Source organism: Salmo salar, chromosome ssa01 (genome assembly GCF_905237065.1).
Source record: "Salmo salar chromosome ssa01, Ssal_v3.1, whole genome shotgun sequence".
NCBI classification, from domain to species: domain Eukaryota; kingdom Metazoa; phylum Chordata; class Actinopteri; order Salmoniformes; family Salmonidae; genus Salmo; species Salmo salar.
Window position 1 is genome coordinate 125,410,487 of NC_059442.1, and position 26,455 is coordinate 125,436,941.

Sequence of the window (26,455 nt, forward strand, 5' to 3'; positions counted from 1 at the left end):
ACAACCACCCAACCAAGGACACAACCACCCAACCAAGGACACAACCACCCAACCAAGGACACAACCACCCAACCAAGGACACAACAAGCCAACCAAGGACACAACCCAACCAACCAAGGACACAACCCAACCAACCAAGGACACAACCCAACCAACCAAGGACACAACCCAACCAACCAAGGACACAACCCAACCAACCAAGGACACAACCACCCAACCAAGGACACAACAACCCAACCAAGGACACAACAACCCAACCAAGGACACAAGCCAACCAAGGACACAACCCAACCAAGGACACAACCCAACCAAGGACACAACCCAACCAAGGACACAACAATGCTGTGCTGCATTTATGCCATCTTCAAAAGACACTGCTTTCGCAAACATTTAGTACACATAGGTGAACAGTTATGGAAGCACACACAAACACCGTTCAACCCATCTTTCAAATGTCACACAAACAGACAGAGAGCGAGAGATGATGCAGACCACTCAGCAAGGAAATGCTGAACACATGAAACAGTGTGAATATGCCACAGTGTTTAAACTGATGCTGTAAAGAGAAGAAAGACAGGGATCAAGATTTAAAGAAAAAAAAAGTTGGAGGCTGCAGGGCCAGCCAAGTAACTGTGACCTTTTCCCGCAAGAATGCACGTACGCACACACAGTGATTTTCCGTCACAACAGCCCCTCATTACCAGTCGAGGCCTGGCCCCTAGGGAGCTCACAACACCAGATTAAACTTTCAACTTCTCTTAAACTTCTCTAACATATCGATCCACAAACCCAGCTTCTCTCTCTGTACTAAATGCATTTTAATTTTCTCACTTCGTATCCAACTCTTGAAAGCTTGTGCTGACAGAGCGGAAAGGACAAAAACGTTCCTTTATCCGGTTGAGGCGTTAGGTAATTTAGCGCTGTTAAATCGTTTGGCTGGATGTGAATGTTAAACGGGCTTGTGTGATGTGGTCTCTCTGCTTCGGAGTTGGGGGGTCAGAGGTCATTTTGGCTGGTGTGTGTGACCAAAGCACATTTAGTACGGTACCTCCAGACTGAACAGGACCACACCAACTGAGCGTGCTCCACAGAGAGGAGTGAGGAGGGCGTGTTGACATTGAGTCAGTCGGAGCCAGTGCGCACCGACAGAACACGACACACTCCAGCTAGACCAACACAAACACTCAGATCTCAATCTGTGTCCTGTTGTAACCTCACAAGGCTGCGTACCCCCTAGCTAAAAGTGAGCGAGCGAGAGAGAATGAGAGTGCAGTAAAAGGGAGAGGTAGCCACAGACACTCAGCGGCTGGTGAAGTAATGAGTGTGTGTGTGCTTATCTGTGTACATCCTGCTGGATCTTCTCCTCAGGCTGTGTGAGTAGGGAGCGGATACAACAATCCACTGACACGCCAGAGGAACAGAGCATGCAATTAACTGGCCTGTGAAAGTGAGACATAGACAAGCAGCATGCCTCTCTGCAAGCTTCACTGCACCTCGCAACGCACGTGCGCGCACAATACAAGCAAACGCACATGGACACCCGCACAAACAAAGATTCTCACAGATAAGAGGTCAAATACTGTATACACAATCACTCACTCACACAAGCACACGTATAGTTTACAACACCAAGTACCATACAAACCAATACACACAAACTACAGGAGGCTGCTGAGGGGAGGACGGCACATAATAAATGGCTGTAACGGAGCAAATGGAATGGCATCAAACACCTGGTAACCATGTGTTTGATACCATTCCACCCATTCTGCTCCAGTCATCCTTACAAACCCGTTCCCCCCAATGAAGGTGCCACCAACCTCCTGTGTCACAAACACAATGACATCCCGTTCACAGTATGTCAACACAGTGAAAACACACGCACGATACCTTGTCCCAGAAGACAGGGTTCTGTTCGTAACCCCCCACGGAGAGGGCGTCACCTTGGAGACGGAGGTAGACTGATGCATCATGGTCCCTGACATTGGGCATGTTCTAGAAGGGTAGCAGGAAGAGAGACATTCTTTAGATCTTCAAAAAAGGTATACTCCTAACAGATCACAGACACAATGATCATCTTAGAATAACAAACAGGACTATAAAAAAAAAACAGTAGACTTAGCCTACTAGGCATACTTGTGTTTCACATCTAACGCTTAACAAAACAAAAAAAGAACAGAACGACATGTCATAGTCATGAGTAACATTAGCCTAGAGCAGAACCCCCCCCCCCCCAGGAGATCAGCGATCATCAGGCTCCTAAACAGCGTTCTGGGCAGTCTTGTAGTTATGTCTCAGACTTGCCCGATAATAGTTCATCAAAAGACATGCCCCGCCGTAGAGAGGAGCAGCGGCATGCCCGTCCATGTGAGCATCTGCCGCACTCTTCCCCTGCACTGATTATTTTTGGCAACTTTTACTTCACTACATTCGTAAAGAAAATAATGTACTTTTTACTCCTTCCATTTTCTCTGACACCCAAAAGTACTTGTTACATTTTGACAGGAAAATGGTCCAATTCACACACACTTATCAAGAGAACATCCCTGCTCATCCCTACTGCCTCTGATCTGGTGGACTCACTAAACACAAATGCTTTGTTTGTAAATGATGTCTGAGTGTTGGGGTGCCCCTGGCTATCCGTCAATAAAAAAAATAACAAATTCGGCCATCTGGTTTACTTAATATAAGGAATTTTAAGTCATTTATACTTTTTCTTTTGAGATACTTAAGTACATTTAAGCAATTCCATTTACTTTTGATACATAAGTATATTTAACACCAAATACTTAGACTCAAATAGTATTTTACTGGGTAACTTTCACTTGAGTCATTTTCTATTAAGGCATCTTTACTTTTACTCAAGTATGACAATTGACTACTTTTTCCACCATTGTGAGGGTTAAATAATCAAAAGTAGTGCACTGGGCCTTTACTAGTATTAGCGGACCAATATACCTGTAGCGTGGGCAAAAACATTTCCAGCATCTCCACTTTGCCAAAAAAGGTATTTGTATAATGAAGAACAATATCATGCAGGATTCAATAGTTGGAATTGTAAGAGTTGTTGCCCTGTCCCTTTCTCTGCGATTGTCATTCTAATGGAATACAGAAAGCGCAAAACCCAGTCCTCAAAACATTTACATCAAAAAGGTGCAAAGTTATAGGCAAAGATGCAAAACATCCACATCAAAAAAAAAAAAGATTGATCAAATAACATGAAAACAAGCATTACCAACAGAGTGAATGTGAAAATGGATTTAAAAAATGGTCCCACTTTGCTGGTGATTTGCAGTATGTGCAATGATACAAGTAAAAGGAGGGCTGTGATTGGTTAAATTGTCTATGCCAATTTATTTGTATAAAACAAAACTAGCAGAAATCCCATTCTGTCAGTAGAGTATATATATTATGTTCAACAATATAGATTTGTAAAAAAAAAATATTTTCAATATTCATGTTTATATTATTGAAATCAAAATACTACTCATATTATAGAGCAAGCAGTAAAGCTTCATATGACACCAATTTTTGTAGCACCTACAGATTAAACAATATGGAGTCTTAAAGGAGGCGTGGGTAATGCCAGAATTTAATAAATCGGGCAACTCCAATTAATTATTACTCAATTATGATAAAAATGTCAAATAGAGTACCAGTCAAAAGTTTGGACACCTACTCAGTCGAGGGTTTTACATTGTAGAATAATAGTGAAGACATCAAAACTATGAAATAACACATATGGAATCATGTAGTAACCCCAAAAGTGTTAAACAAATCAAAATATAATGAGATTTTTCAAAGTAGCCACACTTCGCCTAGAAGAGCTTTGTACACTCTTGGCATTCTCTAAACCAGCTTCACAAGGAATAATTTTCCATCAGTCTTGAAGGTGTTCCCACATATGCTGAGCACTTGTTGGCTGCTTTTCCTTCATTCCAAACCATCTCAATTGGGTTGAGGTTGGGTGATTGTGGAGGTCAGGTCATCTGATGCAGCACTCCATCACTCTCCTTCTTGGTCAAATAGCCCTTACACAGACTGGAGGTGTGTTGGGTCATTGTCTGGTTGAAAAACAAATGATAGCCCCACTAAGCGCAAACCAGATGGGATGGCGTATCGCTGCAGAATGATGTGGTAGCCATGCTGGTTAAGTGTGCCTTGACACCATCAAACCTCCTTCTCCATGATTCACGGTGGGAACCACACATGCAGAGATAATCCGTTCACCTACTCTGCGTCTCACAAAAACATGGTGGTTGGAACCAAAAATCTCACATTTCTACCAGTCTAATGTCCATTGCTCATGTTTCTTGGCCCATGCAAGTCTCTTCTTTTTGGTGTTTAGTAGTGGTTTCTTTGCAGTAATTCGACCATGAAGACTTGATTCACGCAGTCTCCTCTGAACAGTTGATGTTGAGATGTGTCTGTTACTTGAACTCTGAAGCATTTATTTGGGCTGCAATTTCTGAGGCTGGTAAATCTAATGAACTTATCCTCTGAAGCAAAGGTAACTTCTAGGTCTTCCTCTCCTGTGGTGGTCCTCATGAGAGCCAGTTTCATCATAGCGCTTCATGGTTTTTGCGACTGCACTTGAAGAAACTTTCAAAGTTCTTGAAATGTTCTGCATTGACTGACCATGTTTTAAAGTAATTATGGACTGTCGTTTCTCTTTGCTTATTTGAGCGGTTCATAATATGGACTTGGTCTTAACAAATCTTCTACCTTGTCACAACTGATTGGCTCAAACGGATTAAGAAGGGAAGAAATTCCCCAAATTAACTTTTACCTGTTACTTGAAATGCATAAAAAAAGCACATTTGTTGTCAATTAAAATAACATCAACTTGATCAGAAATACAGTGTAGACATTGTTAATGTCTATCGTAGCTGGAAACGGCAGATTTTTTATGGAATATAGGTGTACAGAAGCCCATTATCAGCAACCATCATGTGTTATTTGGCACGTTGTGGTAGCTAATCCAAGTTTATAATTACTAATGTTTTATTTTTTTACCCCCTTTTTCTCCCCAATTTCGTGGTATCCAATTGTTAGTAGTTACTGTCTTGTCTCATCACTGCAACTCCCGTACGGACTCGGGAGAGGCGAAGGTCAAGAGCCATGCGTCCTCCGAAACACAACCCAAACAAGCCGCACTGCTTCTTAACACAGCGTGCATCCAACCCGGAAGCCAGACGCACCAATGTGTCGGAGGAAACATCGTACCCCTAGCGTCCTGGTCAACGTGCACTGCGCCTGGCCCACCACAGGAGTCACTAGTGCGCGCTGAGACAAGGATATCCCTGCCGGCCAAACCCTTCCTAACCCGGACGACGCTAGGCCAATTGTGCGCTGCCCCATGGGCCTCCCGGTCGCGGCCGGCTGCGACAGAGCCTGGGCTCAAACCCAGAGTCTCTGGGTGGCGCAGTGCCTTAGACCACTGCACCACCCGGGAAGCCCCAAGTTTATCCTTTTAAAAGGCTAACTGATCATTAGAAAACCCTTTTGCAATTATGTTAGCACAGTTGAAAACTGTTCTGATTAAAGAAACAATGAAACTGGCCTTCTTTAGACTAGTTGAGTATCTGGAGCATCAGCATTTGTGAGTTTGATTACAGGCTCAAAATGGCCAGAAACAAAGACCTTTCCTCTGAAACTCATCAGTCTATTTTTGTTCTGAGAAATAAAGGCTATTCCATGCGAGAAATTGCCAAGAAACTGAAGATCTCGTACAACGCTGTGTACTACTCCCTTCACAGAACAACGCAAACTGGCTCTAACCAGAATAGAAAGAGTGGGAGCCCCCAGTGCACAACTGAGCAAGAGGACAAGTACATTAGAGTGTCTAGTTTGAGAAACAGACGCCTCACAAGTCCTGAACTGGCAGCTTCATTAAATATGTGACGACCCTCCCACTCTGTCTGCCGTATTCTTTCTCTTTGCTCTTGTTTTCCTTAATAGTATGTCGGCGGGCAGAGATGGGAGGGTCGTCAACGACATGGGACACACCTGGGCCCGGGTGTGTCTCAGGATAAATGCACCACTTCCCCATTCATTGAGGAGACTCTCTCCATGGCCACTGCGGTGGATAGTTGGTTGTGTGCTGCGTTGGAGAGAGTACATTGGTTTGTTTTCAGGCCCCTGCCCAGGCTGGAAACTCTTGCTCTACTCGCTGTTGGGACATCGGTCTGAGGTGAATACAATCCGATGTGTACCTCAGTGGGAGATTTGGGTAGTGCCACTTGCTACCCGGAGCTATAGCCTTTCTTTTTCCCCCTGTTAGGCTTAGCGACGTGCTTTTTATTTTCCTTGCCAGCGGGCTATAGTGCGTAATCACCCACCGCATATCCGCACGAAGACGAGGGTTGAGTTACTGTAGGTTTTGGGGAAGATCCATTAAGATCTCTTCTGTGGTGCCCAGTGTGATTGTCATTTCTCTTGTTGTGGTCCGGTCTGGTGTGCTCAGCAGAAGGGAAGAGCGATAATCTTTTAAGTATTTACTTCTGACTACGGTGTCTAATGTAGACGAGTTCATTCGCTTCCCATCAGAGGAACTGTTCGAATGATGTACTAAAGAACAGCTGTTGAAGATCGCTTAACACCTCAAGATTGAAATTAGTGATAAACGTCAACAACAAAAATAATCTGTTATGTTGCCAAAATTTAATGAGAAGGACCCTGAGATGTTATTTTCGTTGGAGCTTGTTGCTGATGCGCTCTCGTTCACCCTGTTCCTGAATGTCTATGTGACTGACCATTGTTTGGTATTGTCCTGTTCCTGAATATCTATGTGACTGACCATTGTTTGGTATTGTCCTGTTCCTGAATGTCTACGTGACTGACCATTGTTTGGTATTGTCCTGTTCCTGAATGTTTACGTGACTGACCATTGTTTGGTATTGTCCTGTTCCTGAATGTTTACATGACTGACCATTGTTTGGTATTGTCCTGCTCCTGAATGTTTACATGACTGACCATTGATTGGTATTGTCCTGTTCTGTCGCTCCTGTCTGTTCTCTTCTGGTCTCGTTTTCTTCTTTCCTCTTAAAAGGTTGCTTCCTGTGCACAAAGGTTGCTGAGGTCTGGGGAGGACGAGGTTGGCTGGGCAAGTGGAAGTGTGAACACGTACCCCCTCATCAATTTGGGACGCAGAGGCTGGGTCAATTTGGAACGCAGAGGCTGGGTCAATTTGTTTGTGTGACTGGTATGGATTTCCGGGGTCCTTGTTGGTCCCCGGTTTTATGGGGGGGGGGTGTCTGCCGTATTCTTTCTCTTTGCTCTTGTTTTCCTTATTAGGAGGTCGGCGGGCGGAGATGGGAGGGTCGTCAGCGACATGGGACACACCTGGGCCCGGGTGTGTCCCAGGATAAATGCACCACTTCCCCATTCATTGAGGAGACTCACTCCATGCAGACACTTATAGATTTTGGTTGTGGTATTTTTGTGGCCGTTTCTTTGCTTTGGCACCTTTTTGAACACCCCTCATTATCACATTTATGCACGCAACCACTCACTTACACTACTGATTACACACACACACACACACACACACACACACACACACCATTGTTAACTGTATTTAGTTTACTTAAGGAATAACAAAATATTTATTAACTGATCTCCATGTTGTCTCCCTTTTTGTTACGGACTATGAGCCGGTTCGTGACAAATAGTCCCCGCAAAATACCAGTCAATGTCAACAGTAAAAAGGCGACTCTGGGATGCTGGCCTTCTAGGCAGAGTTCCTCTGTCCAGTGTCTGTGTTCTTTTGCCCATCTTAATAATTGATTTTTATTGGCCAGTCTGAGATATGGCTTTTTCTTTGCAACTCTGCCTAGAAGGCCAGCACCCCGGAGTCACCTCTTCACTGTTGAGACTGGTGTTTTGCGGGTACTATTTAACGAAGCTGCCAGTTGAGGACTTGTGAGGCGTATGTTTCTCAAACTAGACACTAATGTACTGGGGGTACGCATACCCCAGTTTGGGAATACCTGCTCTACACTGAAGGGAAGAAGTAAGACAGGGGCCTGCAGTGTCACAGTGCCCCCTGCTGGAGAGACCTGGTGGTGGGAGAGAGGAAAGGACTGGTTCACACTATATGGCCAAGCTGCAAAGTCAAAATTGGCCATATCGTAACAAATGTATGAAAACTAAAATAAACTTTTGTCTTAATTTAAGGTTAGGCTTAAGCATAAGGTTAGCAGTGTGGTTGGGGTTAAGGTTAGGCTGAACATTTTAAGAAGATCAATTGTAGAACTTCCAGCTTTGCAGCTTGGCCAGATAGTGACAACCGAGAGCAGACTGGAGCCTCAGCTGGCCCTCTAGTCAGCAGTACGACATGCATGAGCAACCTGGATAATATTGCAGATCAAAGTTCCGGTCAAATAGCACGTGTCACCTGGACTGACCCTCTGACAGTGATTATTTTTGTGGTGATAAATCAGTTTCCCAAGTTGAGATCAATAAAGTAATACTATTACAACTACACAATGGTAAAAACAAGACAGGCTCTTCCTTTTCCTTGGATGCCCTCGATCACCATGTCTGCATGGTGCTGTTTGTGTGTGCGCGGCACGCGTGCAACATGAGTGCGTATGGACGTACCTGGATGCCCTCGATCCTCTCTGTCACAACGTAGGCATGGTGCATGGCGATGAGTGGCACCTTGACTCCTGCCATCTCACCCAGCTTAGTGGCCCACACTCCTGACAGGGCAAAGAGAGACAGTGCGTGCTACAGATCAACATTGCAGTCCGACTGTGCAGAATCCCTGACCTACAAAATCACCTTGCATCCTAAATAACTACTCATCAATGAGCCGTCAAAATCAACACTATTTCTTGTTAAGGGCTTTTTGTAATGGTTCAATGATCTTGAATAGCGTCCAGATGCTTAAATAGGAGGCCAGAACATATGCCTACTGGTAAAATGCACAAGGGGGTACTTTGTGGGTTCTCTAGACAGAGCAAAATGTAATTTGGGGTACAGTAACCAAAAAAATAAATAATTGGGAATCGCTGTGATAGACGACTGTCCTAACCTGCACAGTTTACGACCACGGGGGTCTGGATGGTTCCGTGGAAGGTCTCCACAGCCTTGACCCTCTTCACTCCCATGTCGTCTGTGCTCACCTGGATCCCCGTCACTGGACAGTTCTCTATCACCTGACAGGAGAGCGAGCCAATCAGAGATGAGGTGAAAGACAACCCCATGTACTGTATACCCACACGTATCTATAGTTATAATACTCATGGCTATCGCCAGGAGTTTTTTCTGACTGTGTGACTTGACCAGAAACAAGACTTATCCATACCAGACCCGGAGCCAGGATAAAGTGACTAAGGGGGCAGTTGAAAATCGGTGAGGGGGCACAATTCTGGGGGGGGGGGTTCTCGCATTGGAATTATATTGAATTCTGCTTATATCATGCTATACCACAATAAACAAAAGTTCATTGAGTGCTTTCGAAGTGACAGGTTGGCGTGGAATCTGTAGCCTAATGTATCTCCGCTGCGCCGTGTCAGCATAAAATAGGGGCCTTCTAGCAGTTCTAAGGACAAAGATTCATCAGGAGGCAGGCAGGTAGGTAGAGGTGCAAACGAGTGTTGGATTTATTTTCACAGCGCTGGTGTTTCAAAGATGACGGTAATATTGACAAATATACACAGTGAACAAAAATATAAAACGCAACATGTAAAGTGTTGATCCCAAAAAAAGTGTTGGTCCCCCAAAAAAACATTTCTCTCACATTTTGTGCACAAATTTTTACATCTGTTAGTGAGCACTAATCCTTTGCTACGATAATCCATCCACCTGACAGGTGTGGCATGTCAAAAAGCTGATTAAACAGCATGATCATTACACAGGTGCACCTTGTGCTGGGGAGAAAAAGGCCACTCTAAAGTGTGCAGTTGTGTCACACAACACAATGCCACAGATGTCTCAAGTTTTGAGGGAGCATGCAATTGGCATACTGACTGCAGGAATGTCCACAAGAGCTGTTGCCAGATAATTACATTTTCATTTCACTACCATAGGCTGCCTCCAAAGTCGTTTTAGAGAATTTGGCAGTACATCTAACCGGCCTCACAGCCACCGACCATGTGTAACCACACCAGCCCAGGATCTTCACCTGTGGGATGGTCTAAGACCAGCCACCCGGAGAGCTGATTAAACTGTGGGTTTGCACAATTGAAGAATTTCTGCATAAACAATCAGAAAACGTCTCAGGGAAGCTCATCTGCATGCTTGTTGTCCTCACCAGGGTCTTGACCTGATTACAGTTCGGCGTCGTAAATGCTCACCTTCGATGGCCACTGGCACGCTGTGTGCAAGTGTGCTCTTCGGGGATGAATTCTGGTTTCAACTGTACCTAGCAGATGGCAGACAGCGTGTATGGTGTCGTGTGAGCTGGCGGTTGGCTGATGTCAACAGAGTGCCCCGTGGTGGTGGGCTTATGGTATTGGCAGGCATAAGCTAAGGACAGAGAACACAACTGCATTTTCTCAATGGCAATTTGAATGCACAGAGATACCGTGATGAGATCCTGAGGCCCATTGTCGTGCCATTAATCCGCCGCCATAACCTCATCACCACCACTCACCAGACATGTCACCCATTAAGCATGTTTGGGATGCTCTGGATCGACATGTACGACAGCGTTTTTCCAGCTCCCGCCCATATCCAGAAACTTCGCACAGCCACTGAAGACGAGTGGAACAACATTCCACATGCCACAATCAACAGCCTGATCAACTCTATGCGAAGGAGGAAAATGGTGGTCACACCAGATACTGACTGGTTCTGATCCACGCCCCCACCTTTTTATTTATATATGTATTCCCAGTCATATGAAATCCATAGATTAAGGCCTAAAGAATTTATTTCAATTGACTGATTTCCATATGAGCTGCAACTGCGTTTATATTTTTGTTCAGTGTATATTTCACGGGGCATTGATAAAAATTGACACAATGAAACAAATTGGCAGGAGTCGGTGCCCAATAGTGGAGAGAGACGTGCCTATAGCGCTTCTTCACCACATACCCCTCCCCTTATTCTGGTCTGGACATTATTAACTATGCTGGAGACATGTTCTTCACACATAAGCAGTAACCTCAAACATTGTCAGAACGTAGCAGTGGTCATTTTCCCTTTAACTAAAATCATTACTGTTCAGTATTTCTAACCACACTATCCAAACTAATAGACATGTATCAGCAGGGCAGAATGGCACATTCCAACCGAGCAATGACTACATTATACATATTGACCAACATGGCATGTCCATTTGGTGAATGTAGGTTGGTAACGCAAATAAAGGAACACCATAGCAGATGAACACTTTGCCCAGGCCCTAAACACTGTCCACTAACCTTTTGGCGATGTTAGGGCACAAACCTCCCCGTATGGGCCTTTGTTGAAGCAGGTAAGGGAGCATTCTCTCCCGAACGATGCACAGTGGACACTGGGGTTGTCTCCTGACCCCCCAGCAGTGACAAGTTCCACACCCAGGGACATTTGCGGTGGAGTCATTTTCTCTCCAAGCATTGGGAAAAGGACACAGCACACCTTCTCTCCAGGCACCGAAGAGCGCTCAGTCATAATCAATTCAGTGTCGGTCAATGTCGGGATGAAAACCTTACACATCCCATCATAGGTCAGACACTCCTGCAGAGCACCGCCCATAGGAACAGCAGAGGAGCAGAAAGGAGACAGTTCGACCCTTATAAATCTAAATCAAATATTACAAGCGGAGGCGTATCATGTTACTCATTTAGTCTACCACAGAGATGAGAAGCGGTTTTTCCTGCTTTTATGGAAACCCAAAGGAATCATGCATAACCACCCCAGTGGCTTTCCATAGCCCCCCTACAGACACACCGCGGCACGCTCTGTCCATTGTGCTGACACAGCACAGCGGAGATTTTAGTTTTTTTGCGCCAACCTGTCACTCAATCATTTGAACTTTTTTGCCATTTTTATATAGGGATATAGAACTACAGTTTAAGGGGGCAAAAGTTTGAACTGAGGGGGCTAATCCCCCTTTAGACCCCTGGTGGAGCCAGGTACGATCCATTATGTTATAACCAATGTTCCCTCTAATATTTCTAAGCACGGAGACAATTTCAGGTCTGCTGAGTGCAAACTTGAACCTTGTGAAATTTCTGTGCATCTTCAGGCACGCGTTTACTTTGAACAATGAGGCTGTACCCGCTTTAATTTACTGTTTTAACAGTGGCCATGTCGGCTACTGTGGCTATTTGATCATAATGTAGGCCTACCAGAGTGGCCTACTATAAAAACCAATGGAGAAAATGCATCACATAACATTTTAACATGGAAAGAGCGGTTCTATCATTCAGCCGACATTAGCAGCCATGTATGGGGTTCAATTTAGGCCTAAATTCCATGAGCCTTTTGAAAAGAAAACATGCAGTTTATCAGACAAAGAGGTGACTGAACATTTTGTTGTGTTCTTTGATGCAAGAAACCACAATTCATTATTATTTCCATACCATCATTACAGAGAATCAGACAAATTATGCTACCCTTTGCCTACTGGCTACTTAGCTTATTCAAGCCTGTCTCAAAATAAAACACTGCCCTTCTAAGATACAATAAAGGTATTTACCAGACTAGCTTTTCAGAGATGGCTAGAAATCTACACGTTTTGTGCTCTTATAGGAAGCAATCACTCCCATATTGCTGACAACAAATTAGCAATAACTGGGCTACTAAATCATTAACTAGCAAAGAATGTAAACAAATGAGCACACGTGGCTACATGCTGCTCTTGCTTTGATCTGAAAACAAATGCATAATAATCACGACAGCTCATGCTGTAAAACAGTCCAGTTCAAAATGAATGGCACAAATCCATATATGGCAATGGTCTATTTGCATATAGGCCTACTGCAGCTCAGATTGGTTATGGCGCACCGGTCTGTGTAGAGCTTGTCAATACAATAGAATCCTACACCGATATGCTCTGCCTACAACAAAATCTCTTGCATAGTTCGTTTTGGTGGCAAATATTGCATTAATTCGATCACAATTCCCACAGTAAAGGGAAAAGTTGATAGTGTTAACTAATGGGGAAAACTCTAGGAAGTTGAGTGAAGTTCAATCTCGTGCTTCTCTGCGTGGGCTGATTTTTCATTCTGCATGGCAGTCTCTGGGGAGCTACGTCCACAGCTTAGAGGGAACATTGGTTATAACATACAATCACATAATAGTTATATGGTAAAACCATAATAGCATAGAGATGAATTCTTCAGGAGCTTTTTGTGCCATTGAGAGTAGGTGAGTGGGTGTTACAGGAGCAATGCCAACAGTAGTGCCAACAGAGTATAAAGTGCCATAGTTTGGTATCTATTGCTGGCCATCTAAAGGTTTTACTGTCTAATATTCATTACTATCACTAATAGCAGAAAAGAGAATATGGAACAGTAGACTGGACCCTGCCGAGTTGATGCTCAGGGTTCACCGACCTCCCTACACTACAAAACACAGATAAACTGGACAGAAGCTCAGCCCCTGAGCTGTCTAGAAAAAACATTGTTACCTTAAGGAACTGCAGGTTTATAGCCCACTCAATGTCTTTTACTGACCATTAAAGGTGCAACTGTACGCCGGTGTCAAGATAATGTTTCCATCTTTAATAGTACACAAGTGGGAAGAGAAAAATTAAGCAAATAACAGTCAATACTCAAGCCATGTAACGCTTAAGTAACTTGGCATATTTGTGTGCGTGCGTGTCACGCTGGTCTCCCGTGGGAGAAACCAACATCTTAACCTGTTAGCCCAATAGGAGATTCCCCTCTTGGGCCGAGGGTGACACTGATTCTGAAGTCGCAGGCAAGGCTTACTCATCACAAGACCATGAGCCTGTGTATGCATGCATGCGTGAGTGTTATCTTTACCGTGGCACCACGGGCAGTGGCTGCCCTGGACAGGGTGGTACAGGTGCCAGCGGGGTCCATGGTGCCATCCTTGGGGACGTACAGCGTGCCATAGAGGTCATCTACGTTCATCAGAGGGTACAGGTCTTTGGTCTCAGCGGGGGACAGGACGTGGGACTCAATACCGTACACCTTTCCCAACTGGAGAGAAGAACAATAAATTACATCATCCTCGTGAGACAGCACCACACTTCCATTTTGCATGGCAATTCCACTCAAAAGGTCTGTTATTAACATGTTTTTACCACTCTCTTAAAAATGCTAGAATCTCAGATACTCAGCAAGAAGGTCTGATTTCACCATTACTGAAACAGGACCCAGATGGTAAATTTAAAGAGCCAGTCCACCTAAAAAAACTGGAGAGCCCTTACACTTCCGTGTTGCGATGCCAAAAACCAAGCAAAATGCATAGAATTAAAACAAGGTATTGTCGGATATTATTAATCCTAAATCAGACCATGGACAATACATTGGAGATAATATAAGACAAGTACAGGAAACAATAGAATACTATGAAAAATCTGGGAAAACAAGCCTGGTATTCATAGCTGACTTTGAAAAGACGTTTAATAAAGTATGACTGAAATGTATATATAAATGCCTGGACTATTTTAATTTTGGAGAATCTCTTATACAATGGGTTAAAGTTATGTATAGTAACCCCAGGAGTAAAATAGTAAATAATGTCTACTTCTCAGAAAGTATTAAACTGTCGAGAGGAGTAAAACAAGGTTGTCCACTATCGGAATATCTATTCATTATGGCCATCGAAATGTTAGCTATTAAAATCAGATCCAACAATAATATCAGGGGCCTAGAAATCCAGGGCTTAAAAACAAAAAGGTGTATATAGCCTCAGAGGATCTATATAATGTTTCTAACCTCTCTAGATTGAAACCGAATGACAAGTGCACCATATTACTCAACTCAAAATCTTTTAAAAAAAAGATGACATTACATTACCGTGTAGTTTACCAATAAAATGGTCCGACGGTGAAGTGGACATACTCTGTAGTCATATCCCGAAATAAATAAATCACGTCACTACAATACATTTTAATAGAAAGTTAGCAAAATCTTATCTAATTTGGCTACCTGTCTATTTGTAGAAAAATCACCCTGATTCATTATTTAGTCATATCCCAGTTTACCTATTTACTTATGGCCCTGCCTAAATCTAACAACTTGATTTTTTTTATTATATGAGCAAACACATATCACTTTACTAGAACAAATATTATGGTTAAACTCAAATATACTAATTGATAAAAAACTATATTTTGGGGAAATACTTAAAAAAGGGTAAAATCTTTGGAAATGATATCATAAGTAGGACACACATGCAGTTAACAAAAATATATGGAAATGTCTGCTCTATCCAATACAACCGACTGCATTACCGCAAAAATAGAGGCAAGTGGAAAGGGCAGAAGGGAAGGAACTTGTCTGTTGGCCCTGCATTAACGACAAAAATAGGCTAAATAAAATTGTGCTAAATAAAAAAAGTATACCAGTGTCATTTAAGGACCAAAAAATTCACAGCTGCACTATACAGGTTGCAAAATAGTTGGGAGGAGATTTTCTGTGTACCGATTCCATGGCACATGGTTTATGAACTGATACACAAAATGACGCCAGAAATCTTCTAATTTTTCAATATAAATTATTATACAAAATTCTTGAAACCAATATAACGTTATATATATGGGGGATACAACCATTCCAGCTCTGCAGATTTTGCGGCGGAAAGACAGAATAATCCGATAATTTGTTTTGGTACTCCCCATTTGTAGCTTGTTTTTGGTTACAGGTTCAGGAAAGGCTGAAAAATGCAACATTTACTTGGAGTTACTCTGCCAAGAGCACAGCTGGGTGACAGTCTATCGATCAATAATATAATAATACTCTTAGCTAAGTTTTTTTATCTGTAGAAACTATGAGAATAGAAAGGTTAGGAACTTTTGTGAAGAATCACAGCGGAAAAATATATTCCAGCTAGAAATCAAAACTGGATGGTCTTCAGAGATAGATGTGAGGGGTTGAGGGTAGCTGAAGGCTGGGACTAAAAACAAACAAAAAGACAACTAATGAAAAATATACTGTCTGTGAAGTTTATGTAGCTGGAAGTGGAAGCCTAAGTATTGTTGTCCATTAGTTTACTCCAATTAGGGAAGGGGTGGTTGCGTTAAGGGAAAATAATAATTTTAAAAACCAACTGCAACAGACTTTTCAGTTTAAAATGTATGGAAAACAAAAATCAATGTTTGCAAAGTTAAATGAACAATACAACTCTATGCACAATGTTCAGTGGAAATTGTTAAGTCCTCCTTATGCAAAGAGTTGTATGGTTTCTTTAAAGACATTGAGGTAGCCGGCGGGGAGAGGTGAGGGGGCTGGTAATTGAGGAGATATCTTGCAGATCGCTGGCTCCACCCGCAAGCCTTATATGGACTTCCTGCCCCAACAAGGCAAGACTGACTCGTTAAACCAGGGAGTGTTTGGGGATAAAGGGGGAAGCAGCCTGCACAAAAGGGCAGAGGAGGTGAGAGAAACGAGCGTGAGAGCTGTGTGTTTGCACGTTGTGACTTGGACTACGCCCCCCCGTGTACCAGACAAAGAGATGGCTTGTGGACTGAGGTGGTTGGTGAATTCCCCGTGTACCAAAATCCCTAAAACTTCCCCTTCGCATTCTATTTGGGCTACTGGTGCCTGTTTTGTTATTGAACTTGGTGATGGGGAAACCCCACAACCTTGAGCTTGCTACAACATTGTTTAAAAAATGTATACACAACTGCTAACTTCAAGGATTAGGGCATTTGGGATGTCATCTGCCTCCCTTGCTTGAAGAAAAATGTGCTATGTCATGAGAATACCTGGACCACCTATTGAGCTATGCCTTAAGTAAATGAGCTGAAAAGGAGACTGGAGTAGGACTAGCTTTGCAATCATTTTTTTGTTTGGCATACATTTTAAAAGTGAAATCTAAGTCTGAGCATAATTCTGTTACCATGGAATTTCCCTAGTTCAAAGACTGAAATGTTGACACTGCAATATTACATTTCATAAATCCTCTATATTTGCTAACTTGTCTCCCCCTGCCCCATATGGGTGTTGTGTGATTTGATTGAGATTATTTGTGCAATAAGCAAAACGGTCAAGTGCTCCAAAGAAAGACCTTGTTAAGCTGCAGCTGGCCCAGGACAGAGCGGCACGTCTTGCTCTACATTGTAATCAGATGGCTAATATTAATACTATGCATGCCAGTCTCTGTTGCCTAAGAGTTGAGGAAAGACTGACTGTGTCACTTCATTTTTAAAAGAAACATTAACAAACGTGTTGGAAATTCCAAACTGTTCGCATAGTCAACTTACACACACTTACACTTACCCCACCAGACATGCCACCAAGGGTCTTTTCACAGTCCCCAGGTCCAGAACAAATTCAAGGAAACCGACAGTATTTTACAGGGCCATGAGCGCAAGTGAACAGCAAACCTGGTTTCAAAGAACAAATAAAGCAACCCCTCACGGCACAATGCCTCTCCCCCATGTGACCTACTTGTTGTGTTTATGTACTGACATGTATGTGGAACTGATAGATGCACGCACACACAATGTTTTTAAATGCATGCAAATTGTAAAGTCTATTGTCGAATGTCTTTTTCGTTATGTCGAACCCCAGTAAGACTAGCTGTCGGCTAAAGGGGATCCTAATAAAAATCAAACTGGGTATTTCATCTCACACCCACACTGCAAGTTACCTCTGGCCTATTTACTGAATTCGCTGGAGAGGTAGGTTACTCAGTCTAGTCTGGACCAGTAAGGCCCATAGGTACAGTACCCAGCCTCTACCCCAACAAGTTATACAAGTTCACTCAGTTGAGTCCAGTCTGGAGCAGCAGGGCCCAGTCTACAATAAGTACCAACATGAGGCGTTTGTACTCGTCCAGCCTCTGCTTGTTAGAGACACCTCTACCCCAACCAGTCTAACCTAAGACCCCAGTCCAGTGTAGTCTGGTCCTGTATGAGCGTACCGACATGAGGCGTTTGTACTCGTCCAGCCTCTGCTTGTTAGAGACACCTCTACCCCAACCAGTCTAACCTAAGACCCCAGTCCAGTGTAGTCTGGTCCTGTATGAGCGTACCGACATGAGAAGTTTGTACTCGTCCAGCCTCTGCTTGTTAGAGACACCTCTACCCCAACCAGTCTAACTTAAGACCCCAGTCCAGTGTAGTCTGGTCCTGTATGAGCGTACCGACATGAGGCGTTTGTACTCGTCCAGCCTCTGCTTGTTGGATGCGATGAAGAGGCCTCCGTTCTGGATCCAGCCCGTCTCTAGACCGGTCTCCTGCTCCAGGTCGTGGCTGATCACCTGTCTGGTGTGGGCTAGCAGCTCCACCTCCACATCACTGGGCCTCAGCTGCCACAGCAGACCTGGGACAGAGACACCACAAGAGATGGTGATGATTAGTGAGGGAGCAGGAGAGAAAAAGAGACCAAAAGGGAAAGAAAGAGACGAAGACAGACAGAGGGGGGAGAGGGAGACTAATATGTAAGTAAATGTGTTTTCCACCCAATTAGACTCCCCTTTAACAATCCCAGAGGTTATAGTTTTCTCCTTTAAAACCTGTTAAACTGCATGGTTGTTTTGGACCCAGTACCGGGTCTGCAGTGCTTTACCCACTGTCAATTTCGGTGGCATATCACTCGAAAGCTACAGAACTTGTCTTTTTGGAAATTGAGCTCAAATTTTACTGCCGGCAATGTCATAAGAATGCCCCCGTCACTTCATAGAGTATGCGATTTACGTCAAGTAACCAAAAGTGAAAAAAATCTGTAAGCATTTATTTTTCTATTGGCATTTAATGTGACATTACCTTGAATACATCCTCCATATTACCATTTGGGTCCCCAGGACCAGGATTTAAAAAAAAACACTGATATACATTATGGATCCATTTACAAAACAACCCTACACATTAATGAATCCATAGTAGCAAAAGCCACAGCCCGGATAGGTTTCTGGGTGTTTAGGTGGGTACTACCTACCTGCTGTGTGCCAGGTGGTTCCGGCGGTCAGTCTGTCTCTCTCTAGCAAGACCACGTTGGTCATGCCCATCTTGGCTAGGTGGTAGACGGTCTGGCATCCCAGGCTTCCCCCTCCGATTACCACAGCCTCTGCTGACTTGGGAAGGGGCTTGGTAGGCCCACTGCCACCCTCCACCTACCATGAGATTTGTTTAAATAGAATCCTTTTTTTTAAAGGCACACACAGTAAAACTACATTTCTTATTAGATTTTATTTTTTATATGAAATAAAACAACAAATACATGTACCAAATTGTTGAGTGAAAAATGTTATTTGGCACTTGCACTGAAAACAACACGTGTAGACCTTACAGTGAAATGCTTACTTACAAGCCTTTAACCCACAATGCAGTTTAAGAAAAATAAGTGTTAAATAAAAAATAAATTATTTAAGAGCAGCAGTAAAATAACAAGTGAGACTATATACAGGGGGGTACTGGTACAGAGTCAATGTACGGGGGCACCGGTTCATTGAGGTAATATGTACATGTAGGTAGAGTTATTCATGTGACTATGCATAGATGATAACAGAGTAGCATCAGCATAGAAGGGGCAGCGGGGGGGCAATGCAAATAGTCTGGGTTGCCATTTGATTAGATGTTCAGGAGTCTAATGCTTGGGGCAGAAGCTGTAAACACATGATCATTGTGGTCCTCATTTAACCTATGTATTTATTTAACCAGGCAAGTCAATTAAAAACAAATACTTATTTACATTGACGGCCTTGCAACGTACATAAATAAAACGCTATACACTGAGTACAGAAAACCTTAAGAACACCTGCTCTTTCCATGACAGACTGACATGGTGAAGGTGAATCCAAGTTAAATGCTATGATCCCTTATAGATGTCTCTTGTTAAATCCACTTCAATCAGTGTAGATGAAGGGGAGGGGACAGGTTACAGAAGGATTTTTAAGCCTTGAGACTATCGAGACAGGGACTGTGTATGTGTGCCATTCAATGGGCAAGACAAAAGATTTAAGTGCCTTTGAACGAGGTACGGTAGTCGGTGCACCGGTTTGTGAAGAACTGCAATGCGATTAGTTTGGCTGCTCAGTCTAACTTAGGGGTTACGCAACAATCCTAGCGCTGCCATTCCAAACCAATCAGAGCGCTTGGAAATGTGCATCTGGACACTGCACCGCCCACTCAGGTCAGAGTGTTATCATCGTCCGGAAAGAGTACGGTTTCTGAGGACTTTTTTTTGTCGACAGTAACACGAATGTCAATGTTGTGCGAACATCGAAATAACCACAACAAGTAAGATCCCAAGTTATTACAAGATCCATCATAAATACCTGAAGTGTGTGTGTGTGTGTGCCTCATTTGTGGTGGTGAGGAAGAAAAGGAATAAAAACGTCCCATAGAGCAGCGTTTCCCAAACCTGGACCTGGCGGCCCAAAGGGGCGCACGTTTTGGTTTTTGCCAACACAGCTGATTCAACTCATCATGTAGCTTTGATTATTTTAAAATCAGCTGTGTAGTGCTAGGGCAAAAACCAAGAAGTGTACGCCTTGGGGTCCCCAGGACCGAGTTTGGGAAACACTGCTGTAGAGGGTCTGAATCAGCACAAGTACTGGACATAGCAGGTGAGGGCTCAGAAGCCAACCGCTCAGACGAGCTCCTGCTAGCTGTTCTTTCACCGTGTGTATCAAGAATGGACATCCAGCCTTGACACACCTGTGGGAAGCATTTGAGTCAACATGGGGAATGCTTTCGTCCCTGTGGAACGCTTTCGACACCCTTGTAGAGTCCATGCCCCGCCAAATTGAGGCTGTTCTAAGGGTAAAAGGGTGGGCAACTCAATATTAGGAAGGAATTCCTAATGTTTGGTATATTCAGTGTATAATGCACTACTTTCTGACCAGGGCCGATAGGGACTAAGGTTCAGGGTGCCATTTCGGACATAACCATAGAGGATGACACAAAAACCATCACACAGACCTTGAGTACATTCTCGTAGGGGACGCTCTTCTCCGTGGTGGGCTCTGAACTGGAGCTGTAGCGACGGGAGGTGGTGGCAGAGCGGCGCAGGGGGGAGATGGTCGGACGGCAGCTAGCCACCCTCCTCACTGCTGTCCCCAGGAAGGCCATGGCCCCTGCACACAGAGACACATATCGGTCTGATTCTGGCCTGCCTACGCAGCTACCAGAGCTATGCCTCCTACAGACGGACAGTCAATATAGTCAAAAGCACATCCCTTTAGGGTGTCAAACTTATCCCATGGAGGGCCCAGTGTCTGCAGGTCTTTGGTTTTTCCCTTTCAATTAAACCCTAGACAACCAGGTGTGGGGAGTTCCTTACTAACTAGCGACTTTAATTCATCAGTCAAGTACAAGGGAAAAGCAAAAACCCATAGAGACTCGGCCCTCTGTGGAATGCGGTTGACGCCTGTGCTTTAGGGGGTCGTTCTCGGCTAAGGAAAATGAATAGGGAGATGAATAAGGACCCACGCGCTCTATTGCAGGGACGGTGGAGCAACAGCGTGCGCGTGAGTCCTAGTCATCCCTGCAAGACGATACAGATGTCTGACTCATACCACAGAGCCAACCTGAGCCGGAATCTGCTCATGAACCTTGTGCCACGACAACCATTACGCCAGTCTCGATGTGAAGCGCAGCATGTAAACAAACGTCACGGGCCAAAGCCATGTCACTGATTCTCTTTGTGCTGCATGGAATTGACTATCCACATCTGGGAAGAAAAAGTGTTAATTCTTTGTCCCAAATGTCACCATATAGTGTATTACTTTTGACAAGGGTTCCATACGGCTCTGGTCAAAAGTAGTGCACGATGTAGGGAATAGGATGCCGTTTTTAATGCATCCTCCATACTCAATGTCAACAAACCTCGTGGCTCAGTTGGTAGAGCATGGCGTTTGCAACGCCAGGGTTGTGGGTTCGATTCCCACGGGGGACCAGTACGGAGAATTTTTTTTTATGAAATGTATGCATTCACTACTGTAAGTCGCTCTGGATAAGAGCGTCTGCTAAATGACTAAAATGTAAATGTAGCCATAGACCAATCTCTTATGTCAGACTTTACAGCTAGTAAAGGGAAAGGGGGATACCTAGTCAGTTGTAGAACTGAAATGTGTCTTCCGCATTTAACCCAACCCCTCTGAATCAGAGAGGTGCGGGGGGCTTCCACAATAATCAGAGACATCCTTGTCTGGTTACATGAACACTGAGACATTGGACCAAAACCACCATTGACTGACGGATAGGAAAATGGCAGAGGGGAAAGAGCTTAACGATTCCCATATCTTCTATTACCCAACCAAGTTACACATCCACCAAACTCTGAAAATCAAGACCTTGGCCAAAAAATATACTACTGGAAGCTAAGAGAGTATATTTTTTTTAGAAATGAAGGCATATATACATTTTCCATCCTAAAAATGTGGAATAATTAATAATAAAACATTTATATTTAGTTTTGCCTTCTGTAAATGTAAGAAATATTGCCTAGTGTCTTGTCATTCTGTTACAAAAAACCCCACATAGAAAATATTTTTAAGCTAATACCAATTACACTAAATCATAAAATGCAACATGCAACAATTTCAAAGATTTTACTGAGTTACAGCTCATATAAGGAAATCAGTCAATTGAAATAAATTCATTGGGCCCTAATCTATGGGTTTCACGTGACTGGGAATACAGATATGCATCTGTTGGTCACAGATACCTTACAAAATAGGTATGGGCGTGGATCAGAACACCAGTCAGTATCTGGTGTGACCACCATTTGCCTCACGCAGCGCGAGACATCTCCTTCACATAGAGTTCATCAGGTTGTTGATTGTGGCCTGTGGAATGTTGTCCCACTCCTCTTCAATGGCTGTGCGAAGTTTCTGGATATTGGCATGAAGTGGAACACACTGTCGTACATGTCAATCTAGAGCATCCCAAACATGCTTAATGGGTGACATGTCTGGCGAGTATGCAGGCCATGGAAGAACTAGGACATTTTTAGGGAATTGTGTACAGATCCTTCCACCATGGGGCCGTGCATTAGCATGCTGAAACATAAAGCGATGGCAGCGGATGAATGGCATGACAATGGGACTCAGGGTCTCGTCACGGTATAGCTGTGCATTCAAATTGCCATCGATAAAATGCAATTGTGTTCGTTGTCCGTAGTTGATGCCTGCCCATACTATAACCCCACTCCCACAGGGCACTCTGTTCATAACGTTGACATCAGCAAACCGCTTGCCCACACGACGCCATACATGCTGTCTGCCATCTGCCCGGTACAGTTGAAACCGGGATTCAGCTGCGAAGAGGACACTTCTCCAGCGTGCCAGTGGCCATCGAAGGTGAGCATTTGCCCAATGAAGTTGGTTACGACGCTGAACTGTAGTCAAGTCAAGACCCTGGTGAGGACGAAAAGCATGCAGATGAGTTTCCCTGAGACGGTTTCTGACAGTTTGTTCATAAATTGTTTCTGTTGTCCGGGTAGTTGGTCTCAGACCATCCCACAGGCGAAGAAGCCAAATGTGGAGGTCCTGGGCTGGCGTGGTTACCCATTGTCTGCGGTTGTGATGCTGGTTGGACGTACTACCAACTTCTCTAAAATGAGAAGTAGAGAAATAAACATGGTAGAGAAATAAACATTCAATTCTCTGGCAACAGCTCTAGTGGACAGTCCTGCAGTCAGCATGCCAATGGCAAGCTCCCTCAAAACTTGAGACATCTGTGGCATTGTGTTGTGTGACAAAACTGCACATTTTAGAGTGGCCTTTTATTGCCCCCAGCACAAGGTGCACCTTTAATGATCATGCTGCTTAATCAGCTTCTTGATATGCCACACTTGTCAGGTGGATGGATTATCTTGGCAAAGGAGAAGGTGAAATACTCACTAACAGGGATGTAAACAAATTTGAAACCATTTCTGGGATTTTTTATTCAGCTCATGAAACATGGGACCAACACTTCACATGTTGCGTTTATATTTTTGTTCAGTATTGTTAGTGTTTTAACTGATAACTTGGTTTGTGATTTATTAAATGATTAAAATGTGTCATTCTGTTACCAAATATGTTACAGAATGGCTGCAACTGAATTGTCACCTGCTACTGTCCTCCCTTCCACTGGCATACTGTTACGCTCAGCTGTTTTCTTTCTGTCACATGGTGGTCAAAGCAAGAGAGTGTGGAGAACTCATCCTCCCCATACCTGAAAGGTACCTGTCAATAGAATCACTCAACCTGGACACACTAATAACAGTAGTGACATTACAGCCCTTATACATGTTTTTCTTGTATCTCTTGAATGTTGTTGTTTTACTGTAAAGTGTGTTGCGTTTTAAAATGCACTTTAAATAAAGTTGGATTTAAACAGAGGGCCATTGGCAGCTACCAATACTTTACCTGGGGCCCTAATGGGAGCTCCTGTAGCACTGCATAGTGCATCCACAGAAACAACATTCACTTTTGTCTAAATGGAATAGCCTAGTGAAAATGTTCCAATTGAGTTTGATGTGTTATTAGCCAAATAGGCCTTCGCAAGTAAACAGAGTCAATATTTTTACCAATGTAGCCTGAATTTGTTAGCCTGAAATCTGATACCGGTTTTCCTTATACTCCGTGTCATGCCAATGAAACATTCGACAACATTTGGTAGGCCAACACTTAGATGCGCTGTAGCCTACGGTGTGTGTGCAATAAACTATACAGAAAGGTATATATGCAATTATAAACTGGGTGGTTCAAGCCCTGAATGCTGATTGTCTGAGGTATATCAGACCATACACCACTGATATGACAAAATATTTATTTGTAGTGGTCTAATTACGTTGGTAACCAGTTTACAATAGCAATAAGGCACCGCGGGGTCTGTGGTATATGCAGTGGCGGTTCTAGACCATTTCAACTGAGGGGGGGCCAAGCTGGGGCCAGTTGTACTGTTAGAGGGGCCAGTTACATTATATGATATTGTTGTCATATCGTTTTCTTCACTGCATTGTAGGCATTAGCAGGCAAAAGACCATGTTCATAATGCAGATGCATGTGGTACGATACTGTTGTGTTCCGCCTAAAGCCGTCCCTCTAGAAAATGTGTGGGTTAAAATAGTGTTTTCCGAGTTGCCACTGTCTAATAATGGATGTAAAAAAAGAACGATAGCAAAAATGAGTTATGTAAAAATGATTTCATACTCCACATTTATGGGGGCCACAAGGGGGTCCAAAATTGTTGTCACAGGGGCACTGCCCCCCCCCCTGCCCCCTCCCCCAGAACCGCTAGTGGGTATATGGCCAATATACCACGGCTAAGGGCTGTTTCCAGGCACTCTAAGAAAAGCCCTTAACCCTGGTATATTGGCCATATACCACACGCCCCCGAGCCTTATTGCTTAACTATACAACTGGAGATCGAATTTCAATACTGAAACAATGTTGTAAATGTCAGAGACAGTCAGCAAGGTTTATACAAATCTCCGCTATTGAAAGCCAAGTGCTAGTCTAAAATACATGGGAGATAATGTCTAGATGCGTTTTACACTGGAGACCAAGTTTACAAATTGTCTAGCTTGGTTGATGTGACAATTGATTACCCAGTCAAATCGAAGAGGACATAGGCATTTCAACGTCATAGTTTCAGCCGGTGGTAATTTGTGGAATAGACAGAGGCTGGAATGCGGTTTTAACCAACCTGCATCCGGGATTAGACCCACCCGTTGTGTAATATAAAGTAAATTGACGGTGTTGTGTGCTCCCCTACACGCAAACACTTACTTTGCTCCTATACGCTTCTGTTCTTGATTAAAGTTGATCCCCCCAAAAAATGCAATAAGAGGGGAAAAGCATACAGCCGGAGACCGTTTATATGAAACTCACTCGAAAATGCCCGTGTGGTGTCTGAGCCCGAGCTCAAAGCGTGGTTATCGGTGGCAGCAGTTTGATCACCCCTAACCTAAAACGTAGAAAAAAACTTTCGAGTGAGATTGTCTTCTGCACTGTTCAACCGATCCAGTACATGTGGAGGAGGAGTTAAAATGGAGTGTCGCCTTGTTAACAAAGATTTTTAGAACTAACCCAAGATAGACCACGGCCTGTCGTTTCAAATGGGAGCAAATGAATCATAGTGACCGGAACAAAGAGGAAGTTGGCAGAGCCAAGCACTTGCTAGCGAGATCCTATTGGAGCGTTCTATCATATATTTGCAGTCAAATGAGCCTCGAGCATGAGTGGAGTGAGTTTGGAACCCATGTATGAGTCTTAGAAGTACTTTTCACATACAAACTTTATATGTCCGAACTCAAAATCAGATATACTTCCAAAAATAACATGGTCGCTGTGGTAGAACGTTTATTTTCTGCATTTATCAGAGTGCCATCAGGTAGCCTGCTTTCAGATGTGACCATGTAAACAGGATTATTAGGGAAATCGTTTT

General features: G+C 43.6%; 1 protein-coding gene across 2 annotated transcripts in view; it reads right to left on the reverse strand.

Annotated features, from left to right (window-relative positions):
• Positions 1-26,093, reverse strand: part of sardh (sarcosine dehydrogenase) — an 88,887-nt gene extending 62,794 nt beyond the window's left edge. Inside the window, exons 1-8 of one of the 2 annotated variants that reach the window (XM_014125677.2) lie at positions 25,798-26,093; positions 20,999-21,153; positions 19,014-19,188; positions 18,220-18,398; positions 13,926-14,105; positions 9,041-9,164; positions 8,605-8,705; positions 1,891-1,995 (exon numbers count right to left, since the gene is read on the reverse strand). In XM_014125677.2, coding sequence (XP_013981152.1) covers positions 1,891-1,995; positions 8,605-8,705; positions 9,041-9,164; positions 13,926-14,105; positions 18,220-18,398; positions 19,014-19,188; positions 20,999-21,148 — 1,014 coding nt within the window. In that variant the 5' untranslated portion in view covers positions 21,149-21,153; positions 25,798-26,093. The remainder of the gene's footprint in view (positions 1-1,890; positions 1,996-8,604; positions 8,706-9,040; positions 9,165-13,925; positions 14,106-18,219; positions 18,399-19,013; positions 19,189-20,998; positions 21,154-25,797) is intronic. The other variant, XM_014125682.2, reaches the window with a different exon arrangement.
• Between the last annotated feature and the right edge of the window lie 362 nt (positions 26,094-26,455).